Source organism: Macaca mulatta, chromosome 16, assembly GCF_049350105.2.
Source record: "Macaca mulatta isolate MMU2019108-1 chromosome 16, T2T-MMU8v2.0, whole genome shotgun sequence".
In the NCBI taxonomy this organism is placed as follows: domain Eukaryota; kingdom Metazoa; phylum Chordata; class Mammalia; order Primates; family Cercopithecidae; genus Macaca; species Macaca mulatta.
In genome coordinates this window covers 4,499,972-4,525,564 of record NC_133421.1, presented here as the reverse complement: position 1 = coordinate 4,525,564, position 25,593 = coordinate 4,499,972, and the positions used below count along the sequence as shown (strand labels likewise).

Here is a 25,593-nt window from a genome sequence, read left to right as displayed (position 1 = left end):
GGGAACAGCAGCTCAGGCTTTCGGACACACCCTCATCCACACACCCTGAGATGGCCACGTACAGCCAAGGGCACATAGCAGGCACTCAGTTAATGCTCAGGGCACACAGCAGGCATTCAGTTAATGCTCAGGGCACACAGCAGGCACTCAGTTAATGCTCAGGGCACACAGTAGGCACTCAGTTAATGTTCAGGGCATACAGCAGACACTCAGTTAATGCTCAGGGCACACAGCAGGCACTCAGTTAATGCTCACTGACTCACTGGCATTGCCCCAGAGACTAAAGTCCTGCCCGGGGCAGCCTTCGGAAGGGATCTACCTCACCAGGAAGCCAGCCACTAGATTTTCACAGAGGCATGTCATTGGGTCTCCTCATCCATAGCAGCGTCCATGCAGCTGTCTAATGTATTAGCAGCAGCAGCTCTTGCCACCCAAATCAGAGCAGCGGCCAGCATTTCCCCGTGGACTCTGCGTTCACAGCCAGTCAACAGATAACCACGCAGAGCCAGCACTCAGCCGAGGAACTCTGCCTGGGCCCCAGGTTCCAGCCCTGTCCCCGCCGCCTCCCGATACAGAAACAGCCTGGTCTTCCTTCAGAAAGACAGAGAGAGCCCTTGGGGAGGAGGATGCTGGAGGAGGTCCCGGGTAGCAGGGGCAGACGTGAACAAGAACCACAAGAAGCAATTTAGGCTTGGGAAATCTTGAGGAATCTTTTCCAATGTCCCTACTTGCCAGTTCTGGTGCCAGCCCACTGCCCAGGCAGCAGAGCGGCAGAACTGACGGGAAAAGATGATGCTCATGTGAGTCCAGGACCCCCTCTCTCCATCTCACCACCCTGTGCCCTCCCTGCCTCCCCCTGGTCCACAGCAGCTCTACACACGGGCACGGCTTCTCCTGCAGACAGGCAGTCACCTGTTCCTTCCCTCTTGCTGCACCCCAGCTCGTGAGACCCCCGCCCCTGCAACACTCTTGCCTCTCTCTCCTTTCTGACCCTAGCTGGAGAAGTGACACTCACGGGCCCCACCTGCAGCGTGCTGGGTCCCTGCTGGGCTACCTGCCCTGGCCCTGGGCTCCTCTCCTCTGCTTGTGGAGGTGGGAGTGTGTTTATACGTCAGCATCCTTGCTAAAAACCCAGCTCCTGGGAGGCACCACACACCCATGCTCATAGAACGACGCTGTCTGAGTGCTTGCGCCTTTGCGTGGGGCTGAAAACACGACTGCCAACTCACGGGGCTGTGGCAGGGCCACACAGGCCAGCGTGTGCAGAGCCTGGCACACAGGTCGCCCAGTGAGCCCTCACAATCGCCTCATCGCCTCCGCCCACCCCAATCCAGGACACACAGAGGGGGCAAGGCCACGTCACTGGCAAACAAAAAACATTACCAGGAGACAAGGATGGAGGAGAAGGGGTTTTGCACCTCCGTGGGTCCCAGGAAAATGGGGGGGAGATGCGGGCCAGAAAGTGCTGGGGGGAGAAGAAAACAGGTCAGAGTGAGTTTCTCATCCCGATGGAGAGAGAAGACGTGACCAAGGAAAAGGATGTCTGGAAAGTTCTCTACACCCATTTCTGGAAAGCTGGGGGAACTGGGCACGCCCTGGGTGTGGGATGGGATGGGATGCATCCCACGTTGTCTGAGCACCGAGCATGCCACACTGCCCGGCTCCACCGCTGGCCCAGCAGTCCCCATCCGCAGGGCAAGCAGGATGAGAGCCAGCCGGCCACCAGGCTGGCTGCAGAACAGAAGTCCTCGAGGCAGAGCTCTTTGTTTGCTGTGATCCTCGCCATCTCCCTGTGCTATTAATAGAACTGCCTAGCACACAGTAGATGCTCAATAAACATTTGCTAGATGAATGACTAAGTATTCTGCTAAGCAAGATGCAACGAAGCAGGCAGCGGAGGCCGAGTCTTGGTCTGGGAGTGGCCAGGGCGGGCTTCTCGGGATGGCTAGACTCAGGGCTGGACAGGCCGGTGTTACTGCTATTAAGAGCTGTCTGTGCTCTGGCCACAGACTGCATCCCTCACCCTGGATGGCCAACCCTAGGCCCAGTGGGTGCCTCCAATAATGAACTGTCCTCCAGAATCAGGTCCTGTTCCAACCAAGTCTTCCCCCATCACCCCCGCCAAGCCACCTGCTTGCTCCTCTTTCCCTTCTCTGGTCTCCCTTTTCCACCAACTCCTGCCACTCACGGCTCCTCTGCTGCCAGAGCGTTTCAGAGGTGCCATTTCACTGTGTCACTGGGGCCAGGAGCCTGCGATGGCTCTCTGTTATGCATGGCCGTGGTAATACCACAGAATCACCCGGGGACTAGTTAAAACACAGTTTCTGTCCGGGCACGTTGGATCACGCCTGTAATCCCAGCACTTTGGGAGGCCAAGGTGGGCGGATCACCTGGGGTTGGGAGTTCGAGACCAGCCTGACCAACATGGAGAAACCCCGTCTCTACTAAAAACACAAAACTTAGCCGGGCGTGGTGGCAGGCGCCTATAATCCCAGCTACTTGGGGGGCTGAGGCAGGAGATTCACCTGAACCCAGAGCAGGTAGAGGTTGCAGTGAGCTAAGATCACGCCACTGCACTCCAGCCTAGGCGAAGGAGTGAAACTCTGTCTCAAAAAAAAAAGTTTCCTAGGCCCCACCCCTAGAGCTTCTGATTCTTGGCCAGAGAACGTGCGTTTCTAACAAGTTCCCAAGTGAACAGCCTTTGAGAACCACTGACCTATGGGGTTAACCATGTGGAATGCTGGTACTGGGTGGGAGGGACCGTCTCTGAGCAGAGATGCCAGAGCAAAGACGTGGCAAGGTGGGGAAGGGTGAGAAGATGGTTGGGTTTTTATAGGACATCTTAAATTAGGCAGACTCATATTTAAATTCTAAGAAAGGACTAGAAGATGCAAATGACTTCAGGCACGAGGCAAGCAAAACCTAAACAGCGACGGGAGAAGGGAAGAGATGGAATCCGTAGTAATTAAAAACCTCCCAACAAAGAACGGTCCAGGGCCAGATGGCTTCATAGTGAAGCCGACCAAACACTTAAAGAAGAATTAACACCAGTCCTTCTCACACTCTTCCAAAAATAGAAGACGAGGAAACACTTCCTAACTCATCCTAGGAGGCCAGCATTATCAAAGTGACACGAAGGAACCACAGAAAACGACAGGCCAATATCTTTATGGATAGAGTCAGAAATCCTCAACAAAATACCAGCAAACCAAATCTGACGACATACTGTTATATTCCATGACAAAGTGGGATTTATCCTAGGAATGCAAGCTTGGTTCAACACAAGAAAACCAATGTAATAGGCCGGGCGCAGTGGCTCACACCTGTAATCCCAGCACTTTGGGAGGCAGAGGCAGGAGGATCACCTGAGGTCAGGAGTTCAAGACCAGCCTGGCCAACATGGTGAAACCCCGTCTCTACCAAAATTCAAAAATTAGCCGGGCGTGATGGCAGGTGCCTATAATCCCAGCTACTCGGGAGGCTGAGGCAGGAGAATCACTTGAACCCAGGAGGCGGAGGTTTCAGTGAACCAAGATTGCACCACTGCACTCCAGCCTGGGCAACGGAGCAAGACTCCATCTCAAAAAAGAAGAAAATCAATGTAATATATCACATTAACAGGATGAAGAAGAAAAAAACATGATTATCTCAACTGATACAGAAAAAGCACTTGACAAAGGCTAATATCCTTTCATGAGATAAACACTCAGAAAACTAGGAATAAAAGGGAACTTCTTTGACACAAAAGGCATTAAAAAGAAATAGCTAACATCATACTCCATGATGAAAAACGAAAAGCTTTCCCCTCAAGATGAAGTAGCAACAAAACAAGGAAACTCACTGTCACCACTACTATTCGGCGCACTAAAAGTACTAGCCAGAAGAAAGAAATAAAAGGTATCTACCATGGAAAGGAAACAGTAAAACTATCTCTATTTTCAGATAAGATGTTCCTACATAAAAAAACCTCACAGATTGCACACACACACACACACACACACACACACAAAACCTACTAGAGCTGATAAAGGAAGTCTGCAAAATTGCAAAGTACAAAACTCAGTTGTGTTTCTATATAACAGCAATGAACAATCAGAAAAGATAAACAATAAAAATAATAAAAATAATAAATAAAAATAAACAATCGGAAAGAAAATTAAGAAAACAATTCCATTTTAAAATAGCATTAGGCCACGCACGGTGGCTCACGCCTGTAATTCCAGCACTTTGGGAGGCTGAGGCAGGCGGATCACGAGGTTAGGAGATCGAGACCATCCTGGCTAACATGGTGAAACCCTGTCTCTACTAAAAATACAAAAAATTAGCCAGGCGTGGTGGTGGGCGCCTGTAGTCCCAGCTACTCGGGAGGCTGAGGCAGGAGAATGGCGTGAACCTGGGAGGCGGAGCTTGCAGTGAGCCGAGATCTGGCCACTGCACTCCAGCCTGGGCGACAGAGCGAGACTCTGTCTCAAAAAATAATAATATAATAAAATAAAATAGCATTAAAAATAATAAAATACCTAGGAACAAATTTAACCAAATGCTGGCACACTAAACACTATAAAACATTGCTGAAAGAAATTAAAGAAGACATAAATAAATGGAATGACATCCCATGTTCAGCGATTGGAAGATTTAATACTGCTAAGAAGGTAGTACCATTCAAAGTGAGCTACCTATCTAACGCAATCTCTATCAGAATCCTAGCTGGATTTTTTGAAGAAATTGAAAAGCTGATCCTACATTTGATAAGGAAATTCCATCCAGAATACTCAAAATCTTCTTAAAGAGGAAGGTCAAAGGTGGAGAACTCCTATTTCCCAATTTCAATACTTACTATAAAGTTACAGTGATCAAAACCGTGTGGTCCTGGCCTAAAAACGGGCATTTGAACCAACACAGTAGAATTAAGAGAACAGAGATAAACCCACACATCTATGGCCAACTGTGTTTTGACAGGATTGCCAAGACCAATCCTAGGGAAAGAATGGTCTTTTCAACAAATGGAGCTGCACAACAACTGGATATCCACATGCAAAGAATGAAGTTGGTAGTTCTTCTTTTAATGTTTTTAATTTTTTGAGCAATCTCTCTGCTGTTTCACATAGCGACTGCACCAATTTACATTTCTACTAACAGTGTTACAAGAGTTCCAATTTCTCCACATCCTCACCGATGCTTGTTATCTTTTGTGATTTGGTTTTTTTTTTTTTTTTTTTTTTTTGGTTTTGTTTTGTTTTCAGACGGAGTCTGGCTCTGTCGCCAGGCTAGAGTGCAGTGGCGCAATCTGGGCTCATTGCAACCTCCGTCTCCTGGGTTCAAGCAATTCTCCTGCCTCAGCCTCCTGAGTAGCTGGGATTACAGGTGCATGCACCACCACACCAGGCTAATTTTTTGTGTTTTAGTAGAGACGGGGTTTCACCATGTTGGCCAGACTGGTCTCGATCTCCTGACCTCATGATTCGCCCGCCTCGGCCTCCGAAAGTGGTGGGATTACAGGCGTGAGCCACCGCAACTGGCCTCTTCTGTGGCTTTGATATTAGCCATCCTAACAGGTGTGAGGTGATATATCACTGTGGTTTTGATTTGCATTTCCCTGATGATTAACGACCCTCTCATATACCTGTTGACTACTCGTATGTCTTCTTTGGAGAAGTGTCTATTCAAGTCTTTAGTACACGTTTTTTGTTTTGTTTTGTTTTGTTTTTGTTTTTTGGAGACAGAGTCTTGCTCTGTCACCCAGGCTGGAGTGCAGTGGTACCATCTCGGCTCACTGCCTCATCCGCCTCCCGGGTTCAAGCGATTCTCCTGCCTCAGCCTCCCAAGCAGCTGAGATTACAGGTGCCCACAACTATGCCCAGTTAATTTTTGCATTTTTAGTAGAGACGGGGCTTCACCATGTTGGCCAGGCTGGTCTTGAACTCCTGACCTCAGATGATCTGCCTGCTTCAACCTCCCAAAGTGCTGGGATTACAGGCTTGAGCCACTGCACCTGCCCCTTTAGTGCACTTCTTAAGTCAGGTGAGGGTTTTTTATTATTGAGCTGTAGGAGTTCCTTATACATTTTAAAAATTGACCCCTTATCTGATATACGGTTTGCAAATATTTCCTCCCATTCTGTAGGCTGCCTTTTCACCCTGTTGATTGTTTCCTTTGCTGTGCAGAAGCATAATAATTCTATCTCTATAAAATAGCTAGGATGGGTAAATCTATAAAGACAGAAAACAGATTCGTGATTGCCAGGGGTTTCGGGGGAAGAGAAAGTGGGGAGTAACTGCTTAAAGGGGTACTTATTTGGGGATGATAAAAATATTTTGGAACTAGGCCAGGTGTGGTGGTTCATGTCTGTAATCCCAGCACTTTGGGTGGCCAAGGCGGGCAGATCACTTGAGGTCAGGGGTTCGAGACCACCCTGACCAACATGGTGAAACCCCATCTCTACTAAAAACATAAAAATTAGCCGGGCATGCGTGGCGGGCGCCTGTAATCCCGGCTACTCGGGAGGATGAGGCAGGAGAATCGCTTGAACCTGGGAGGCAGCCACTATTTACTTATCTCTCACTAAGCTGTCAAGCAGAAATGCGAGCTCAGTGTTGCTGAAGTGTTCAAGATAAGCCAGAAATCCAAGATAAGCCAGATTTTTGGGTGAGTCTCCCAATTTTTGTACCTGGATGACACAAAATTTTAAAAATCTCTCCGTGGACCAAACGCAATCATTCTATGAGCCAAATCAGCCCCCAAGTTTCAGCCCCAAACACAAGTTTTAAGCGATGGAAGCCACTGAATGTTGCTGAGCTGGAAGATGAGATGATACGACGCCGTGCTTTAGGAAGTCCCAAGGCATCCTCTGTTGAGCACTGGTGATGTGCCAGGCCGGCACGAGGCACTGGATCAGGCAGTTTACAGACGCCACTCCATACGCCTCACACGTACTCAGGAAGGGAGGGCGGGAAGGTTGGAGACTTAGAGTGGTTAAGTAACTTGCCCAAAATGAATCCTGATTCAAATTCAGATCCAGCAAGGTTTACCAACTCAGCGTCTCACATGCACGTCTGACAGGCACCTCAAACTTCCCAACTTAGAGTCCAAAGCAGGAACTCTCATTCATTCTTTCCCTCTAAAGCCATCTCGGTGACACTCAGGACAAAGCCCAAAGAGTCGGCCGGGCGCGGTGGCTCACGCCTGTAATCCCAGCACTTTGGGAGGCTGAGGCGGGTGGATCACCTGAGGTCAGGAGTTCAAAACCAGCCTGGCCAACACGGTAAAACCCCATCTCTACTAATAATACAAAAATTAGCTGGGCGTGGTGGTGGGCGCCTGTAATCCCAGCTACTCTGGGGGCTGAGGCAGGAGAATCACTTGAACCTGGCAGGCGGAGGTTGCAGTGAGGAGGTTGCAGTGAGCCGAGATGGCGCCACTGCACTCCAGGATGGGCGACAAGAGCAAAAACTCTGTCTCAAAAAAAAAAAACCCCAAGAATCATCACTGATTTCTTGATCCCTCATCCCCCACGTCCAATCCTCCTGGCAAGTCCACTGTCACAAGGCATCCCATATCTCATCAGCTATCGTCACCTCCACTGCCTCCCTCATCTCACGGCACCTCAACTGGACAGCGCCTCGGGCTCCTGCCTCCTTCCAACCCCCCTCTCAAATCGCTTCCCCACAGAACAGCCACATGGCCTTTTAAAAATTTGTTTCTGTTGTTGTTTTTTATTTTCCTTTATTTTTTAATTTATTTCTTAGACGGAGTCTCGCTCTGTTGCCCAGGCTGGAGTGCAACGGCACGCCTTCAGCTCACCACAGCCTCTGCTTCCACCTCCTGGGTTCAAGCGATTCTCCTGCCTCAGCTGCTCGAGTAGCTGGGATTACAGGTGCGCGTCACCCCATCCAGCTAATTTTTGTATTTTTAGTGGAGACGGGGTTGCGCCATGTTGGCCAGGCTGGTCTCAGACTCCTGACCTCAAGTGATCCACCCGCTTCGGACTCCCAAAGTGTTGGGATTACAGGCCTGAGCCACTGTTCCCGGCCCACGTGGTCTTTTGAAAGATCAATCAGATGAGATCAGTTCCCAGCTTAAAACTCTCTACTATGCCACTACCCACACCCTGCCAGGGTCCAGAGAGTTTGGGCCATTTCTGTCTGGTCACAAGGTCCCTGGTCCCCTCACGGCATTCTGGAGCCCATAGTAGTGCAGCCTGAGACTGGGGAACTCCTTGGTCCAACCTTACAAACAAGTGTCCTGTCACTCCTCACACTCATCCCTGAATTTTCACCCTCGAGAAAAAGATCTTTTTCCCCTAGAGAAAAACATGACACGGCCAAGGAGGGAGAAGAAAGGCAAGAAAACAACCAGTCCCGGGCTGGCAGCAGGCAGGAGAATGAGGAAGAGCCTCACAGTCCCCACCCGGCCAAGTCCACCTGGGCCCCCCATGTTCACCAGGAGGAGGCACACAGGGCCTGCCAAAGCTGGAACAGGGGCCTGCAGAGCCTGCAGGGACAGTGTGGCTTGGCAGCAGAGGACCACGACCCACACTCTCCTCGCTGGGCCTCACACTAACCACACTCTGAGGCTCGGTGACAGGACACAGGATCCCCAGAACCACAGCCCAAAGAAGAGAGGGCGGGACCCGCAGCCTGGCCAGCTCCAAGCGTCCAGGCCAGGCGGAAGCCCAGCTGAGGAGTCCCTCTCTCTCTCGCCCTGGAAACTCCCACCGGGGCACAGCTTTTGGCTGGCCGTGGTCCCCTCGGGCCCTGGCAGGGAGCCGAGAAGGCTTCCCAGAGAAGCACAGAAGTGAGTTCTCTCCAGCCCCCCTGCCAGGACCCACCTCGAATCTCCAAGCCAGGGAGGAAAGGCCCGGGTGCCGAGTCTGTCCCCTGCCCTCCACGTCCCCCACCCAGAGGCCCCCCTGTCCCTGGTCTCCGTTCCTCCTTCCCCTGAGCGGAGGGTGCTTCCATGACCCATGGCAGGCAAACAGCCACTTGGGGCTCCCTGCCAGGCGACAACAGAAGAGGCCCTGTTCCCCACCCCCTCCAGGCAGCAGGGCCTGGACGGACATCCCTCCACAGCCCGGGGACACTCACGAAAATGTACTTTAAGAAATCCATCTTCCGCCAGGGCCTGTGTCCTGAGAGTCGGGGTCCTGCTGCCTTAGCACCACTGCAGCTGCTGCTACCACCATGGCAGCAGCTCTGCTGACGCTGGACAACTTCCTTCAGATCAAACAAGGAACTGCAGGACTTGGGTGTCCGCCCGAAGCTGTTAGTCCACACTGACTAGCGCTGACCTTTGACCTGTCCTCTGCCGCGGGTGTTCTTCTGGGGAACCCAGGGCTGCTGCGGCTGCCACACGTCTTATGTCATAAGGGCAAAGGGGTCCCTTCCAAGGGCGAGGCCCCATGCCAGCAGGTGATGAGTGGATGCCCACTGGGGCCTAGGAAGGTAAAGGGGTGAGAAGCCTCCTCCCTCCATCCCTGCCCTGAGTTCTCAACACCGCTGGTCTGCGAGGTCAGACGGAAGGCAGGACTGGGACACAGGAAACTAGCAACAGTGTCAGGCCTGAAGGAGACCCCGGTCTAGTGTGTTAGGAGACTCCAGCAGGTCGGCCGGGCGCGGTGGCACATGCCTGTCATCCCAGCACTTTGAGAGGCCGAGGCGGGCGGATCACGAGGTCAGGAGATCGAGACCATCCTGACTAACACGGTGAAACCCCGTCTCTACTAAAAATACAAAAAAAAACTAGCCGAGCGAGGTGGCGGGCGCCTGTAGTCCCAGTTACTCGGGAGGCTGAGGCAGGAGAATGGCGTAAACCCAGGAGGCGGAGCTTGCAGTGAGCTGAGATCCGGCCACTGCACTCCAGCCTGGGTGACAGAGCGAGACTCCGTCTCAAAAAAAAAAAAAAAGGAGACTCCAGCAGGCTCCACTTGATGGGGGCCTCAATCTTCCCTTCTTTGAACTGGGAAGCCCTCTCTGCAAGAAAAATAAAAACAAGTAAAAGACAGACCAGTGCCTGCATCTTTAGAGGCATTCCCATGCACCTCACAGAACCTAAGAAGTGTGAAGAAAGAGCTAAAAGGCAAGGTGGCTCACGCCTGTCATCCCAGCACTTTGGGAGGACGAGGTAGGCAGATCACCTCAGGTCAGGAGTTCGAGAGCATCCTGGCCAACATGGTGAAACCCCGTCTCTACTAAAAGTACAAAAATTAGCTGGGTGTGGTGGCGGGCGCCTGTAATCCCAGCTACTCAGGAGACTGAGGCGGAGGATCACTGGATCCCCGGAGGCAGAGTTTGCAGTGAGCCGAGATTGTGCCGCTGCACTCCAGCCTGGGTGACAGAGCGGGATTCTGTCTCAAAAAAAAAAAAAAAAAAAAGCATAAGAATAAGTGGTGGCTTGGAGGACTGGAAAGGGGTGTGCAGAGGCATAGGGAACTATTTTCTTTGAGGAACAGCCTGCTTTATTTTTTTTTGAGACGGAGTTTCACTCTTGTTGCCCAGGCTGGAATACAATGGCATGATCTCACTGCAACCTCTGCCTCCCAGGTTCAAGAGATTCTCCTGCCTCAGCCTCCCGAGTGGCTGGGATTACAGGCGCCCATCACTATACCCGGCTAGTTTTTGTATTTTTAGTAGACATGGGGTTTCACCATGTTGGCCAGGCTGATCTCAAACTCCTGACCTCAGGTGATCCACCTGCCTCAGCCTCCCAAAGTGCTGGGATTACAGGCATAAGCCACTGCGCCCAGCCAGATATTTATTTTTTTTATCCAAGATGTTTTGTGTAGGTTTTGTGTGTGTGTTACTCTGTTTTAAAAATAATAATAACATGGTTTAAATAAAGATAGCAGTGCTCATGCCCTGTAATTATCTTACCAAAAAAAAATTAAAAATAAATATAGCAAATGGCTGGGGGAGACACACCATGAGCTCAGGGCCCAGAGGCACCTAGTGCTGTGGGGAAGGAGGAGCCAGCCCCGGCTCAGCGCAGGGCTCCCCTGGGTCTCACAGTCTCTTTCCAACGCTAACAACACATCACACTCCATACCCATCCAGGGCCCTCAGTTCTGTTCCAGCTTTGGGAGGAAAGCAAGGTCTCCAGCTTGGAAGGAAAGGAATGAATGTTTTAAACCCTCAAAACAAGGCAGTGTGGTGTGGGAGAAATAGCCCCAGACCTAGTGTGGGGCAGACAAGCTACTGACTCGTGGCTCTGCTACTGACAAGCTGCGTGGGCTGGTCACTCAGCCTCTGAGCCTCAGTTTCTATGTCTATAAAATGGGAGAAATATAACCCGCTCTGCAAAGTGGCTACAGAATAGGACACGACGTACATGCTGTGTCCAGAGCAAGGTGAGACACGAAATGTCCTCTGTCAATAGCACTTGTGACGATCATCGATCCTTCCTCCCAGCCCTGGCTCCGTGCTCGCTCCCTGCTCCTGCCCAGCCTGCCACCAGACACAAAGCCTGTCTCCTGTCTCCAGCACAGCCCTATCCTGTGCTCGCTCCAGCTCCAGAACCTCACAGCCTTCCAAGGGAGAAGAGAGGCCAGGAAATGTCTCCAGGGACTGGGGGAAGACACAGCTTAATCGAGGCCAGGCAGAGAAGACCTTGGCACGGGTCCATCCCCGGGGGCTTGAAATGATGCTGGAGGTCACGGGATAAGGGAGGAGAGGAGCATAGCTCTAGGATGTGAACTGGGCCACCTCCCTCCTTTGGAAGCTCCATGTGCTAGAGGGACCCCTAGCTGCAGACAGGCCTGGCAATGTCCCTGCCAACTCAAAATTCTGACATAAAAGACCATCTTGGAGAAGCCCTATTGTCGAGTTCATGAGCCTCGCTGTCCCTACTGAGCCCTTCTCTCCTTTCCTGGAAAAAGGGACCCAGGATAAGGCTGGTGCATCCTCTACATCCTTCCAGCTCCCTGCTGCACGTGCTGCTGGCCTGGCTCATCTCCACTCCTACTCAGAGCCAGTGAGTCATTCAGCAGTGTCCCCCCCACACCCTGCCATGCCCATTCCTGCAGCCCCAGCCTCAGGAACCCACGTGGCATGGCCCAAGCTGTTAGGACAAGCCATACCCAGAACACTTCTGCAACCCCCTTGGCCACAGCATCCCAGGGTCCAGAAAACCAAGGCTCCAAGCTCCCGCCTCTTTGCAGGAATGCGTACAGAAGGAGCAAGGAAGAAGAGAGATGGAGAACGAACTTACTGATCTCCTCCGGGCCAGGCACTGGCTAGAGCTGGAGACCCAAGGACGATCACCCTCGGTCCCTCTCCTCCTTCCCACTCCACTTTATTCGCTAGACTCCTACTTGTCCTTTCGGTCTTAACGTGGAGGTCACCTCCTCCAGGAAGCCCTCTTGGTCTCCACCCTCCTCCCTGTCCCCAGGTGGTACTCCCGCCCTACACATGCCCTATCCAATCACTTCTCTCTCAGCCTTAAAACTTCTTGTTTAATTGTCTGTTTTCCCCGTTTCATCTGTAATCCCAGCACCTGGCACACAGGTGCTCAGTAAACGCTTGCTGAATGAATAACTGAATAAAGGAACTGACTTCAGTCTGGTGACTATGACCATCACAGAAGCAAATAATTATAATCCAGAAAACAAGGAGCAAGGAGCATGGGTAAAGCCCACGCCTGCCTGCCTGGGCGCACAGAGGAGTGGGCAACGGCTCTCCTGCAAGGAAGGGGCTCCTGCAAGGAAGGGGCTCCTGCAAGGAAGGGGGTCCTGCAAGGAAGGGGGTCCTGCAAGGAAAGGGGTCCTGCAAGGAAGGGGGTCCTGTAAGGAAGGGGGTCCTGCAAGGAAGGGGGTCCGGGAGGACTTCCCAGAGTTATTCCCTCCGTTTTGGAGATAAAGCCGTGGAGGTAAAAAGGAAGTCAGGTCTACCTCTAAGGGTACACAGTAATAGAGTGAGACACAATATCACAGCCCAGGACCCATTCCTACCACCTCCCATTTGACCCTCACGATCATCCATTTCAGCGCACCAGGGGAGGGTAACTAAAGCTCAGAGAGGTTAACTGGCCTGCTGAAGGTCGCACAGCCTGTTCATAGCAGAGCCAAGTGTTCTGAGTGAAAAGACGTTGGAGGCAGGGAGGAAGGACAGGAAGAGGGAGGAAGGTGAGTGCGTTTGTCTGTGTTAACCTCAGAGGGCACAAAGGAGAATCTGGCTGGCGGAGGAGGCCCACGGCCCCTGGCAGGGTCATGAGCAGAGAGCAGTGTGGCCACACTCTGACATCCTCTCCATGGCCAGGGGAGGGCCCGAGCCAAGAGAGGGAGTCCCAGAGGCAACCAAGCAAAGAAGAAGGCATGAAGGCCAGCGAGACAAATAGTACCTAGGAGGCAAAACTGGCCACCAGCCACTGGAGGTGGAGACAGGGAGAGGAGATGGTAGTCTACACACATTTCCCCGCTGTCATGTTCCTCCTGAACCTCTGAATGAGACCTCTCTTCTCTCGAAACCAGAAACCCCACGATTAAGGATGCCCAGCCGTGATCATTCATTCATAAAACACCCCAGCTGGAGCAAGCCCGTCAGATCGGCCGCCTTTCCTTCCTTGCTTGTCGTTTTTCGTCAGCAGCTGCAGTCCGGTGAAGAGAGCACGGCACCGAGAATCAGACAGACCAGCCTCCGAATCCCAGCCTGGCCACCGGCCAGCTGTGAGGCCTCGTGCCTCACTTGCCTCCTTTGTGACACTAGAGTAATGATCCCCACCCTCCGGCACTTCCAGAGATCAAATGAGACCACAAATGTGAACGTGCTTGACATTGCACCAGCGACCGACCAACAAATGTCTGTGGGTTCTGCATGTATTGGATTTATAGAATCAATTTCAGGATGGGGGCAGGGGGGTGACATTTATTGAGCTCTCACTCTATCTGTCAGACCCTTGACTAAAGATGTGGGACGTTCTTTTTGTTGTTGTTGTTGTTGCTGAGACAGTCTCGCTTTGTCGCCCAGACTGGAGTGCAGTGGCCCGATCTCAGCTCACTGCAAGCTCCGCCTCCCGGGTTTACGCCATTCTCCTGCCTCAGCCTCCCGAGTAGCTGGGACTACAGGCGCCCGCCACCTCGCCCGGCTAGGTTTTTGTACTTTTTAGTAGAGACGGGGTTTCACTGTTAGCCAGGATGGTCTCGATCTCCTGACCTCATGATCCACCCGTCTTGGCCTCCCAAAGTGCTGGGATTACAGGCTTGAGCCACCGCGCCCGGCCGGCACGTTCTTTTGTGTGTGTATGTGTGTGAGAGAGAGAGAGACAGAGTTTCACTCTTGTTGCCCAGGCTGGAGTGCAATGGCACAATCTCAGCTCACTGCAACCTCCACCTACCAGGTTCAGGCAATTCTCCTGCCTCAGCCTCCCAAGTAGGTGCGATTACAGGCACCTGCCACCACACCCAGCTAATTTTTTGTATTTAGTAGAGACAGGGTTTCACCATGTTGGTCAGGCTGGTCTTGAACTCCTGATCTCAGGTGATTCACCTGCCATGGCCTCCCAAAGTGCTGGGATGACAGGTGTGAGCCACTGCGCCCGGCCTGACTATGTTCTCTTATCTGATCCTCACAACCACCTGTGAGGCAAGCGCTATCATTACAGCCACTCTGTCGTTGAGAAAACTGAGGCTGAGAGTTAAACATCTAGAACAACAGGCAATGCAAACCCGTAGTCAGCCTCCAGGGTCCAAGTTTGGAGCCTCCACACTCGCAGGGCTCGGGTCTGTTGTCTAAATCAGCTGGTTGATACAGATGGAAGAGGATGCTGAGAGACCAAATCCCACCCGTCTTCCCTAAAGCTTTTCTGAAGCCCCTCAGCCGGAATTCCCGTGGCACTTGAGCTGGTTTTGGTAGGCGTCATATTCTGTTTCACACGAATAGCTAAGACTGACCTTTCCTCTACACTGCACACCTTGCAGGCAGAAGCCATGTTTACACACACCACAGTTGTGCACACACCAGATTTCATCAACTCTTAAAGGACATCCACTGTCAGGTGCACATTATTTTGTGCTCCACTAAGAAAGCAAAAATGTTTCCAATTACACATTATGGTGTGCTGTTGCTTATGACATGCCTCCTGATTTCAGAGTTGTTAAATGAGAAGGAAGAAAGTGTCTCAGAAGCAATGAAATACAGTAGTAGACACTCAGTAATTATTTGTACTCAGTAATTATTTCTTGGGGGTAATGGAAAGAACACTGGATTTGAAATCTCAAGACTCAGGTTTGTGTCTTACCCGCTGGCTAAAAGGAGTATTTCATTTTCTCTTCTGCACAATGGGGAAATCATTCTTCTCTTCTGCAAGAACAAGAAGAGTTCAAGAAAGTGCTTTATAAGGCCGGGTGCGGTGGCTCACGCCCCAGCACTTTGGGAGGCCGAGATGGGCGGACCATCTAAGGTCAGGAGTTCAAGACCAGCCTGGTCAACATGGTGAAACCCTATCTCTACCGAAAATACAAAAATTAGCCAAGCGTGGTGGCGCATGCCTGTAATCCCCGCTACTCAGAAGTCTGAGGCAGGAGAATCACTTGAACCCAGGAGGCGGAGGTTGCAGTGAGCCGAGATCGCACCATTGCACTCCAGCCTGGGTAACAGAGCGAGACTCTGTCTCAAAAAAAAAAAAAAAAAAAAAGTGCTTTGTAAACAGTCAAGTACTGAACCAACCTAAAGTACAAACGGCATAAAGACAAGGCATGGATGACGGACGCCATCCGTGGCTACGAGCAAAGTCAGGTGACCCTGTGGGTATTTGCAAGAGGCTCTGTAAGAACGTGGCTGCCTTGGGGTAATTGGCCCCATTTTTCCAGGAAACAACTGGAGCTCCTGCTTCCAAGTTGCCCGCGCTGGTTAAGTGCAAGGTTCCTACGCCACAGAAACTCTCCGAGGCAGGCTTTGCGGCGTCAGCTGGCCGAGCTCCTGGTCCTGTTCCGATCCTCAACCTGAAACTTCCCAGTCTTTCCCCAAAGTGAGGCTCAGCTTCAGGTCTAAGCCTCTTGGTGGGGGAACTGGAAAAAAGCAGCTCTGGAAATCTCATCAGGTTATTCAAGACTGACCTTGCCAGCTCTGTAACAGGGTCAACCAGAGGGTTAGGCATTCTAGGAGGGGCAACAGCCCAGGCAAAGGCCTAGAGGCAGGAAAGCGAGCAGGGGGCTGGTTTGGCATGGGTCTCCCCAGCAGCCACAGCTGTGGCCCCGTCTTCTCCGCCGTGTCTCTCTCTGAAGAATGGGAATAAAGAGCCCCCCAGGCTGAGAGGGTGGGAGAAAAGGGAGGTGTTGGCCTCCTGGAAAATCTCTGCTTCCCTCCAAGCCTCCTTGTCCCTGGAAAATGCAAAGTGCCATGGGCTCCGCAGCTTGTACTCTCTCCTAACTGGCCCTGGCAGGCAGGTGTCTGGCTGTGTCAGAGGCACGGCTGGCCCCCTCCCTCACTCCACAGTGGTCTCTGCCCCCCAGGCAAGGTTCCTGTCTACACGAGGTACTTTTCTGGCCCTGGAGGGCAGGTGTCTGGCTGTGTCAGAGGCACGGCTGGCCCCCTCCCTCACTCCGCGGTGGTCTCTGCCCCCCAGGCAAGGTTCCTCTCTACACCAGGCACTTTCCAACTTGCTCACCCGCCCACACAAGTCCGTTTCCTTCCACTCGCCCTTCTCTCTTCCCGCCCTCTCCTGCCCACTGTCTGGCTGGCTGGCTGGTGGAGGAGGGAAACCACAGCCATGCTGCCCTGCACGTGGGGACACTGGGCCTCCTCCCCTCTGCCAAGCAAGTGTTGAGAACCAGGCACTCCAGATCCCGCAATCCCAGCCTCGACCTGTGCCTGGAGGAGGAAAGAGGGTGAAGAAGCTTGTGGGTTTGCCCATCCAGAGGGAACACATCACAGACCAGATGTGGAACCTGCACCCTGCCCACGGTCCCTGCTCTTTTTTTTTTTTTTGAGACAGAGTCTCGCTCTGTCGCCCAGGCTGGAGGGCAGTGGCACGATCTCGGCTCACTGCAAGCTCCGCCTCCCGGGTTCACACCATTCTCCTGCCTCAGCCTCCCGAGCAGCTGGGACTACAGGTGCCCGCCACTGCGCCCGGCTAATTTTGCTGTATTTTTAGTAGAGACGGGGTTTCACCGTGTTGGTCAGGCTGGTCTCGAACGCCTGACTCTTTATCTCAGAAGCTGTCTCCTGCCTGAGCTCCCCTTCCATCTCCCCCACCCCTCTGGACAGAGTCCAGCAACATCTCAGGGGACCATGAACTCAGCAGCCACGGAGGAGGGTGGCCTAGTCCTGCCAGTAACTTGGCTAGGACCCACAGCTCACTTCACGCATCTCCAGAACAAAGATTCTCTATCTATTCTCTCTGTCCCACTCAGTCCCAGGGCTGTGCAGATCAGACTGAATCAAAAGTTGCAACCCTGCTGCTCTCGTTGTATTTTCAAAAAATAATAAAAAATAGGCCGGGTGCGGGGGCTCATGCTTGTAATCCCAGCACTTTGGGAGGCCGAGGCAGGCGGATCACGAGGTCAGGAGATCGAGACCATCCTGGCTAACATGGTGAAACCCCATCTCTACTAAAAATGCAAAAAAAAAAAAAATTAGCTGAGCGTGGTGGCGGGCGCCTGTGGTCCCAGCTACTCAGGAGGCTGAGGTAGGAGATTGGCGTGAACCCAGGAGGCGGGGCTTGCAGCGAGCCGAGATCGTGCCACTGCACTCCAGCCTGGGCGACAGAGCAAGACTCCGTTTCAAAAAAATATATAACTAAATAATAAATAATAAAAAGGATGCAACCTCACAGAATTTCCAAAGTGAGAGGCATCATATGCCAAGACACACACCACATACCGACTACCGTTCCTCCCTCTCCTCTCCCTGAGCTCTGGGTCCCACGCTTGTTATGGGGTGTGCAGTTGGCCACTCTCCTTCCTCCTCCACTGCGGCTGCAGTTGTCCCCCAGAGAGACCATGAGGTGCCCCGTCACCACTAGCAGCCTTAACTGCTCCAGAACTTGGCCGCTCCAGCACCTCCTTCCCGGAGACCCCCAGCTTCAGCGCAAAGGAGGAAAACAGTGTCCCATCCCCCATACCCACATCAGCAGCAGCAAAAGCAGATTTACAGATGAGCTGAACCAGAATTTCAATTATCTGGGCTCTTCCTGTTAACATCCTCCTCCACCCGGGACAATGGATTACTGGGACTTCGCCGGAGCCGTCCCTGGCCTAGTGCAGAGCAGCTGTTCATCAAACGTGCTGGACTGAGAACTGAATATATCATTATATATCTTTGTGCTGCTGGATTGCACTGAGTAAAGGGCAGTGTCAGAAAAGGAGTCATGAGAAGCTGGAAATTTGGGGGGCTTGTGCTTCTGACGTGCCTGAGAGATACCATCTCCATAACCCCAACTCATCCCCAGCATCCCTTCAAAGACCCCACCCACCCTTCCCCTCACCAGAGGGAAGAGGAAGGCTGAGCAAGGCCCCAGCCTCCTCACTTGCTGGGAGTTTCATTGCAGGCTGACCTGCAGGAAGAGGGGACGTCTGCAAATTGCATGTTCTGTTCCTTTCCCATCTTCCAGTTCATGATTACTTAAATAAGTGCTTCGGTCCCGAGTGATTCCAACAGTCAGTCAGTCCCCAGGCTCCTACAGCCTAATTATACATGAACAACTGCGTGGGGACTTTAATACGAAACAGCTGTCTTCCCTATGAGCCGTATGTTAAATAACACGATTGCCCCACCCCCTTTTGCCAGCTGGGGCTGAAGACAGGGGTGCTGGGGCAAACGGAGGCCCTAACGAGGTTGGGGTAGGGCAATGGGCTGTCCTTCCCGGCCCCACTGTCCTGGCTGGGGGAATCACTCAACTGCAGACACATTCACACCAACGTGGTGTCCCACAATACCCACCCCCAAACAGACGTCCAAAACACCTGATACAACACAGAACTACCCAAAACATTCACAGTCACATTCACCCGACACACACACACACACACACGAAACACTCACTCCTGGCAAACATACACACCTAGTCCTCAGCCAGGTTTATCAGTCCAAAAGGCGGGGATCATGGCTCAGCTGTACACGCCCTCCTGCCATGAAGAGTTATCATCTGTTGTGGTTTCTCTTCCTTTTTTTTTTTTTTTTTTTTTGAGACGGAGTCTCGCTCTGTCACCCAGGCCAGAGTGCAAGGGCGTGATCTCGGCTCACTGCAGCCTCTGCCTCCCAGGTTCAAGCAATTCTCCTGCCTCAGCCTCCCAAGTAGCTGAGATTACAGGGCGTGCCAGGCCTGGCTAGTTTTTTGGTACGTTTGGTAGAGATGCAGTTTCACCACGTTGGCCAGGCTGGTCTCAAACTCCTGACCCCAAATGATCTGCCCGCCTCAGCCTCCCAATGTGCTGGCGTTACAGGCGTAAGCCACCGTGCCCAGCTCTTCTGTTTTTTTGTTTTTTTGTTTTTTTTGAGACGGAGTCTCACTCTGTGGCCCAGGCTGGAGTGCGGTGGCCGTATCTCAGCTCACTGCAAGCTCCGCCTCCCGGGTTTACGCCATTCTCCTGCCTCAGCCTCCCGAGTAGCTGGGACTACAGGCGCCCGCCACCTCGCCCGGCTAGTTTTTTGTATTTTTAGTAGAGACGGGGTTTCACTGTGTTAGCCAGGATGGTCTCGATCTCCTGACCTCGTGATCCGCCCGTCTCGGCCTCCCAAAGTGCTGGGATTACAGGCTTGAGCCACCGCGCCCGGCCAGCTCTTCTGTTTTGTTTTATATTTTATTTCTTTGTTTCGATTTGGTTTTCTTTTCCTTTTATTTTGGTTTTGTGCAGTTTCTAATTTGCCTGTCCCGTGGTCCCCCACTCAAGCACACAGGCAACACAAGAGGCACACAGAGTAAAGGAGGACACGTTAGAGACCTCAGTCTTTTTCTTACAATCCAGCTGCTTTTCTACCAAAAGAGATCGATGCCTCTGTGCGTGTGTTTGAAGCGGCATTCCCACCTGGCTCTGAGAGCTGGTGCTGCCTTGCAGACCTTGGGCTAAAGCTGCAGGCCAGGCAAGACCGAAACACTGGATGAGCCTGCAACGCAGGAAATGCAGGGCAAGTGGCAGAAGCTCCCACTCCGGGTGAGGAAGCTGCCACAGCCCCACTCAGGCCTGGTCTAATGAAGTCTCCACGGCACCTGAGCACTGAGGCTGGCAGTGGACACGGGGCAGGGTCCGAGTTCCTGGCCGCCTGACCCTCTGGGTCTACCCAGCTGGCACAGTGAGCAGCTGGTGGACTTGTCACCCCTCCCCAGACCCCCAGCCCCAGCCACAGGCTCCCATCTGGTACTGATGGTATTGGCCACAAGAGGGCCTGGTGAGCCATTGTGGGAAGGTCTAGACCCACAGCTGGGGCAATCCGGCTCCCGGTCATCTCCCAGCCAGCAACGGATGAGGCTGAGGCATTTGACTGCAAGGTAGATCCATCACGAAGAGAGTCCTGGCCTCTTACAGTGCCAGACACCCTTCCAGGAACCTTTCTGTGCTACACATGGCAGGTGACACACTGTGACCCCAAGGCACTAAACCAGGAGGTCCTTTGGCCACACAGCTACTCAGAGGGAAGGGTGAGCAGGGGGCCCTGGGAGTGACGAGTCTGCTCATCTGGCCCTGTCCCCTCAGGCCTGAAGGACAGGCCATGTCTACTGGAGAAGGGGGGTGCACTGGTGATCTGGGTTGCACCTACAAGGCTCAGGCTGGGCACACACCCTCAGGACCGTCATCACCTGGAACTATCAGGCAGCCTGGATCGGGGCTGCCTCTGGAAAACAGGGTACCCAGGAAAGGAGCCCACTGCCTTCGTGGGGCAGGGCAGTCCTGGGGTCTTTGCTACCAGGGGCATAACCTGGCCTTGAACATAAGAGCCAGGGAAGGGGAGGAAGCCTAAGCAATGGAAGAAGGCAAGCATGAGGCACATGTACGGAAAACAGTCACCCTCACCCGCTCCCCGTGTTGATGCCAAACGATCCCTATCAGGAATGACTTTACTAGGAACCAGCTCACCAAGTGCCCTGGGAGATGCCCCAGGAAGCCATGTGGCACCTCCAGCAAAGAGGAGGCTGGCCTACCTTCTCCCACCCTCCAGATGGTGCACCCCTTCCTCTTAATAAATGCCGCCCATCACAGACACCTGGCGGGGCCAGTGGATTGCCAGATTCCAGCCCTCATTCATCGCCTGTGCCAGGTGCCCAGGCACACCCTCCGCAGGCCCTGCCCCCTCCACAGCCTCTTTGCAGCCCAAGGCAGACAGAAATCTGCATGAGCTTCCCCTGCCCTTTTTTTTTTTCCTGCTTGAGATGGAGTCTCACTCTGTCGCCCAGGCTGGAGTACAGTGGCACGATCATGATTCACTGCAGCCTCAAATGCCTGGGTTCCAAGGATCCTGCCACCTCAGCCTCCCAAGTAGTTGGGACTACAGGTGTGCACCTCCATGCCCAGCTAGTTTTTGTTTTTTTAGAGACGGGGTCTTGTTCTGTTGCCCAGGCTGGTCTCGAACTCCTGGCTTCAAACAATTTTCCTGCCTCGGCTTCCCACAGTGCTGGGATTACAGGTGTGAGCCACTGAACCCAGACAGCTCCCCACCCTGGAAGCTCCATCCAGCCAGTGAATCCAGACCAGCCCCAGAGTCTCTCGGGAGCCTGCCCAGAGCGATCGGGATGATAGTCCGCATGAGGCTGAGGCTATAAATCCCTCACAACAGCTGATGACCAATTCCCAGAAGAGACCATCTGGGTCTCGGTGCAAGGCCCCCGCACGCATCGAGCGAGGAGAATTAGAGATTATCGGTGGGCTGGAAGGCGCTGCTGGAGTGTTTGCCCGCCAGTGATATTGAATTTTAAACATGTGTGCCTGTTTACTCGTCCTGCCGGAGCCTCGCTGACTGCCCCGTAGCCAGGCAACGCTATCTGACCTGGAGGACCAGGAGGGGGGACTTTCCGTGCCAGGCAGGTCACCTGGCGAGGGTTATCTACACGCTGCTAGTCTGAGCAGAAGGCAGTGCCTCCCTCCCCTCCCACACCTTCCCACCCTCACCTCCAGGCGACCCTAGACCCGCAGGCTGTCAACCACGGACAGTCCACTTTGTCAGGACCAAACAGAGGGTGCCCCTGCTCCTGGGAATGAAAGCAGGGGCATGATTAGAACCGGATAGAAGCAGATTGCAGGATTAGGTGTCATTATCAATGTGGGAGCCGGCTTTGCTGTTTCCCCACCGGCCGCACGGAGAGCCAGCGGGCTGAAATTGCAACAGGAAAGATTCGGGTTAGATGGGAGGAAGGTGGCGACGTGTGAATGGGAAGCGGACAATGGCACCTTCTTTCAAGTAAAATTGGGCAGGTCCAAATCAGAGCTGGACAAAGCTTAACGTGTGTCTTTTTTCCTTCCCCTCTCAAGGAGTGAGTGGTGGCTTTTGCACCCGTTGCTGGGGGATCAGCGAGCAGCTGACTCAAGGTAACAAAACCAAGGTTGTAGGTCCTCTAGGCTGGCAATGTGTATGCTGTGTCCCTCTTCTCTCTGTGGAAATGCTTAGACACATATACCATCCCCGCCCTTCAAGTCCTATGGTCGTGGGATCAGGGCAAGGATATCTGATACCATATCATCAGTCACTATCATCAGTCACGGGCTCGCAAAACAACGAGATCAGGCAGGTGAAGAATTAGTCCCAAACCACGGAATCCCACAGAGGGAAGGCCAGCTATGCGGTGGGCTGGCCAGCCTTTCCTCTAGGAAGCAGGTAGAGATGCCCGTTTTACAGACGAGTACCCAGGTCCTAAACAAAGTCCATGAAGGTGGGTCCTTGTGTTAGGCCAAATAATGCCCCCCAACACTCACCCAGAGGTGCCCTTGTCCCAATCCCCGAAACCTGGGAATGTGTGAGGTTACGTGGCAAGGGGGAGTTCAGGTTGCGGCTAGAATTAAGGCTGCCAGTCAGCTGCCCCTGAGATGGGAAGAGGGGCCTGGATGATCCAGGTCCGCCCAGTGTAATCAAAAGAGTCTTTGTAATGAGGAGGCAGAAGAGAGGGCATCAGAGAGACGGCGGTGTGAGAAAGATGTGCTCCAGCGTGGCCGGCCTTGAAAACAGAGGAATGGGGCCAGAATACAGGTGACCTTCTAGGAGCTGACAAGACAAGAGGATAGATTGTCCCCTGGAGCCCACAGAGGGAATGCAGCCCTGGCAATGTCTTATTGTTGTTGTTGTTTTGAGACGGAGTCTCGCTCTGTCACCCAGGCTGGAGCGTAATGGTACGATCTCAGCTCACTGCAACCTCCACCTCCTGGGTTCAAGAGATTCTCCTGCCTCAACCTCCCAAGTAGCTGGGACTACAGGCACACGCCACCATGCCCAGTTAATTTTTGTATTTTTAGTAGAGATAGGGTTTCACCGTGTTGGCCAGGCTGGTCTCAAACTCTTGACCTCAGGTGATCCGCCCACCTTGACTTCCCAAAGTGCTGGGATTGCAGGCGTGAGCCACAGCGCCCACCCCTGGCAATATCTTGATTTGATCCCAGTGACACCCATTCCATACTTCTAACCTCAGAACTGTAAGATGATAGATTTGTGTTGCCTTAAGCCACTAAGTGTGTGGCCATTTGTGACAGCGGCCATAAGAAACTAACAGAAACCTCCTGACAGGTTCAAGGACAAGCTGGCTTTGGGGGAAGGAGGAACTGTGACACTCTGGCACTGTGCCTCTGAACTGCTCGCCTGACTCCCATCCTCAAAACCGCAATGCTCTGGGGCGCAGATTCACAGTGTGTGGTGAGTTATATTGTTGTAACTGCCTTGAAGCACTGAGCTGCCCCTCAAGAAACCAAGTCTACTCTCCTGACTTCCACCAGGTCCAGGACTCACGCAGCAAGGAGAAAGGCTGCCAAATGGGTTGTTGAGATCATGCCGTGTGAAGAGGATGAGGGCACTGGTGGAGGTAGGGCTGTCCACGCCAAGTCAGGCTGGACCAATGGGCCAGGAGGCCTGGGCTTCCTGGCTCCTGCCTCCATGAATAACACTAAGCTCAGTTATCCCCCCGGCTCAGCCTTGCTCTGCTCTGACCAGGATCCTTTTTTTTTTTTTTTTTTTTGAGACAGAGGCTTGCTCTGTTGCCCAGGCACAATCTCGGCTCACTGCAACCTCTGTCTCCCAGGTTCAAGCAATTCTCCTGCCTCATTCTGCCGCGTAGCTGGGATTACTGACACCCGTCACCATGCCTGGCTAATTTTTGTATTTTTAGTAGCGACGGGGCTTTCGCCCTCTTGGCCAGGTTGGTTTCAAACTCCTGACCTCAGGTGATCCACCTGCCTCAGCCTCCCAAAGTGCTGGGATTACAGGCATGAGCCACCACGCCCGGCCTGACCAGGTTCCTAACCTGGCCCGGCCCCACGCTGACTGGACCCTCCCCAGGCTTTGCGGACCCACCTTCCTGCTCCTCAGATCTGACCAGGGCTGCTGGCCTCTGCTCTCTGCTTTTCCATGCTGGTGTTTGAAGAACTCACTCTGAGCTCTGTGGCCTGGAAATACCTTCCAATCCCCAGAATCAACCTCCTCTTAGAGAAACGGCAGGGAGAGCACCATCCAGGGAATTCCTGACCTTTTCAGCTTACCCTGGCACTGGTGTGGCTCTGTGTCCCCACCCAAACCTCATCTCCAACTGTAATCCCCACGTGTGGAGGATTGGATCATGGGGGCCGTTTTCCCCGGGCTGTTCTCATGACAGTGAGTGAGTTCTCATGAGATCTGATGGGTTTAGGTGTCTGGAAGCTCCGCCTTCCCTCTTCTCTTTCCTGCCGCCTTGTGAAGAAGGCACTTGCTTCTCCTTCATGATTGTAAGTTTCCTGAGGCCTCCCCAGCCATACAGAACCATGAGTCAATTAAACCTCTTTCTTTATAAATTACCCAGTCTCTGGTATTTCTTGTATTTATACTGCTATGAAGTATTTCTTTATAGCAGTGGGCAAATGGCTTATCTTGCATCACTTTCGGAGGAGGGTTTCTGTGGTTCTTGCTTCCTCACAGCCGTTACGCCTTCAAAGAACAGAGATCACATCTTCCTGGTTCAACCAAGAGTCACCAAGCACGAGGCCAAGTAGACAAGAACCACAACTCCTGCCTCCTGTCTCCCGCAGCTCCTGCCTCCTGTCTCCCACAGCCCAGCTCTCCGGACCACAGAACTGACCACCGCCAAGGGGCACTCACATACAGTCCCGAACCACATCTGGAATCCACAGCGGGATGAGGTCAGGGCGCCACTGGGGATCTAATCTCATTCTCAGAATTCTCCTGATCCCCATTGCATCTCTGACATGAGATGCAATTCTGGTCTCCTCTGAGCCTGGGCCACCCACCAGGACTACCCCCTGGGAAGAAAGAGCTCTAGAAAGAGCCACAGGTCATCTGGCGAAGGTCTCAAACCCAGACACCTTCAGGGACCAGAGAGGATATAGGCTCCAAGACTAAACAGGACTGGGGAGGGGACATTCCCCCTAAAGAATATTGAAATATTTTTTTAACATCACATTGGCCAAATAAAACATATTTGAAAACAAACTCAGCCCACCCCACCAATGTGTGATCCTCGATGAAGCAAACCCAACTCCTCCAC

The 25,593-nt window shown here is 52.8% G+C and overlaps 1 protein-coding gene and 1 long non-coding RNA gene across 10 annotated transcripts in view; one reads left to right on the top strand and one right to left on the bottom strand.

Annotated features, from left to right (window-relative positions):
- The window catches only part of RAP1GAP2 (RAP1 GTPase activating protein 2), a 299,993-nt gene that overhangs the window by 90,131 nt on the left and 184,269 nt on the right, over nt 1-25,593 (bottom strand). Inside the window, exon 1 of one of the 9 annotated variants that reach the window (XM_077969816.1) lies at nt 9,084-9,254. The exons of 6 other annotated variants lie outside the window; for them this stretch is intronic. In XM_077969816.1, coding sequence (XP_077825942.1) covers nt 9,084-9,107 — 24 coding nt within the window. In that variant the 5' untranslated portion in view covers nt 9,108-9,254. Of the gene's footprint in view, nt 1-9,083; nt 9,255-25,593 lie in introns of those variants that run through there. 2 more of the 9 variants (XM_077969815.1, XM_077969817.1) reach the window with 2 other exon arrangements.
- On the top strand, nt 23,643-25,138 carry LOC144335245 (uncharacterized). The gene is made up of 3 exons (XR_013405921.1): nt 23,643-23,756; nt 23,837-23,922; nt 25,008-25,138. It is a non-coding gene; the product is annotated as an uncharacterized LOC144335245 (long non-coding RNA).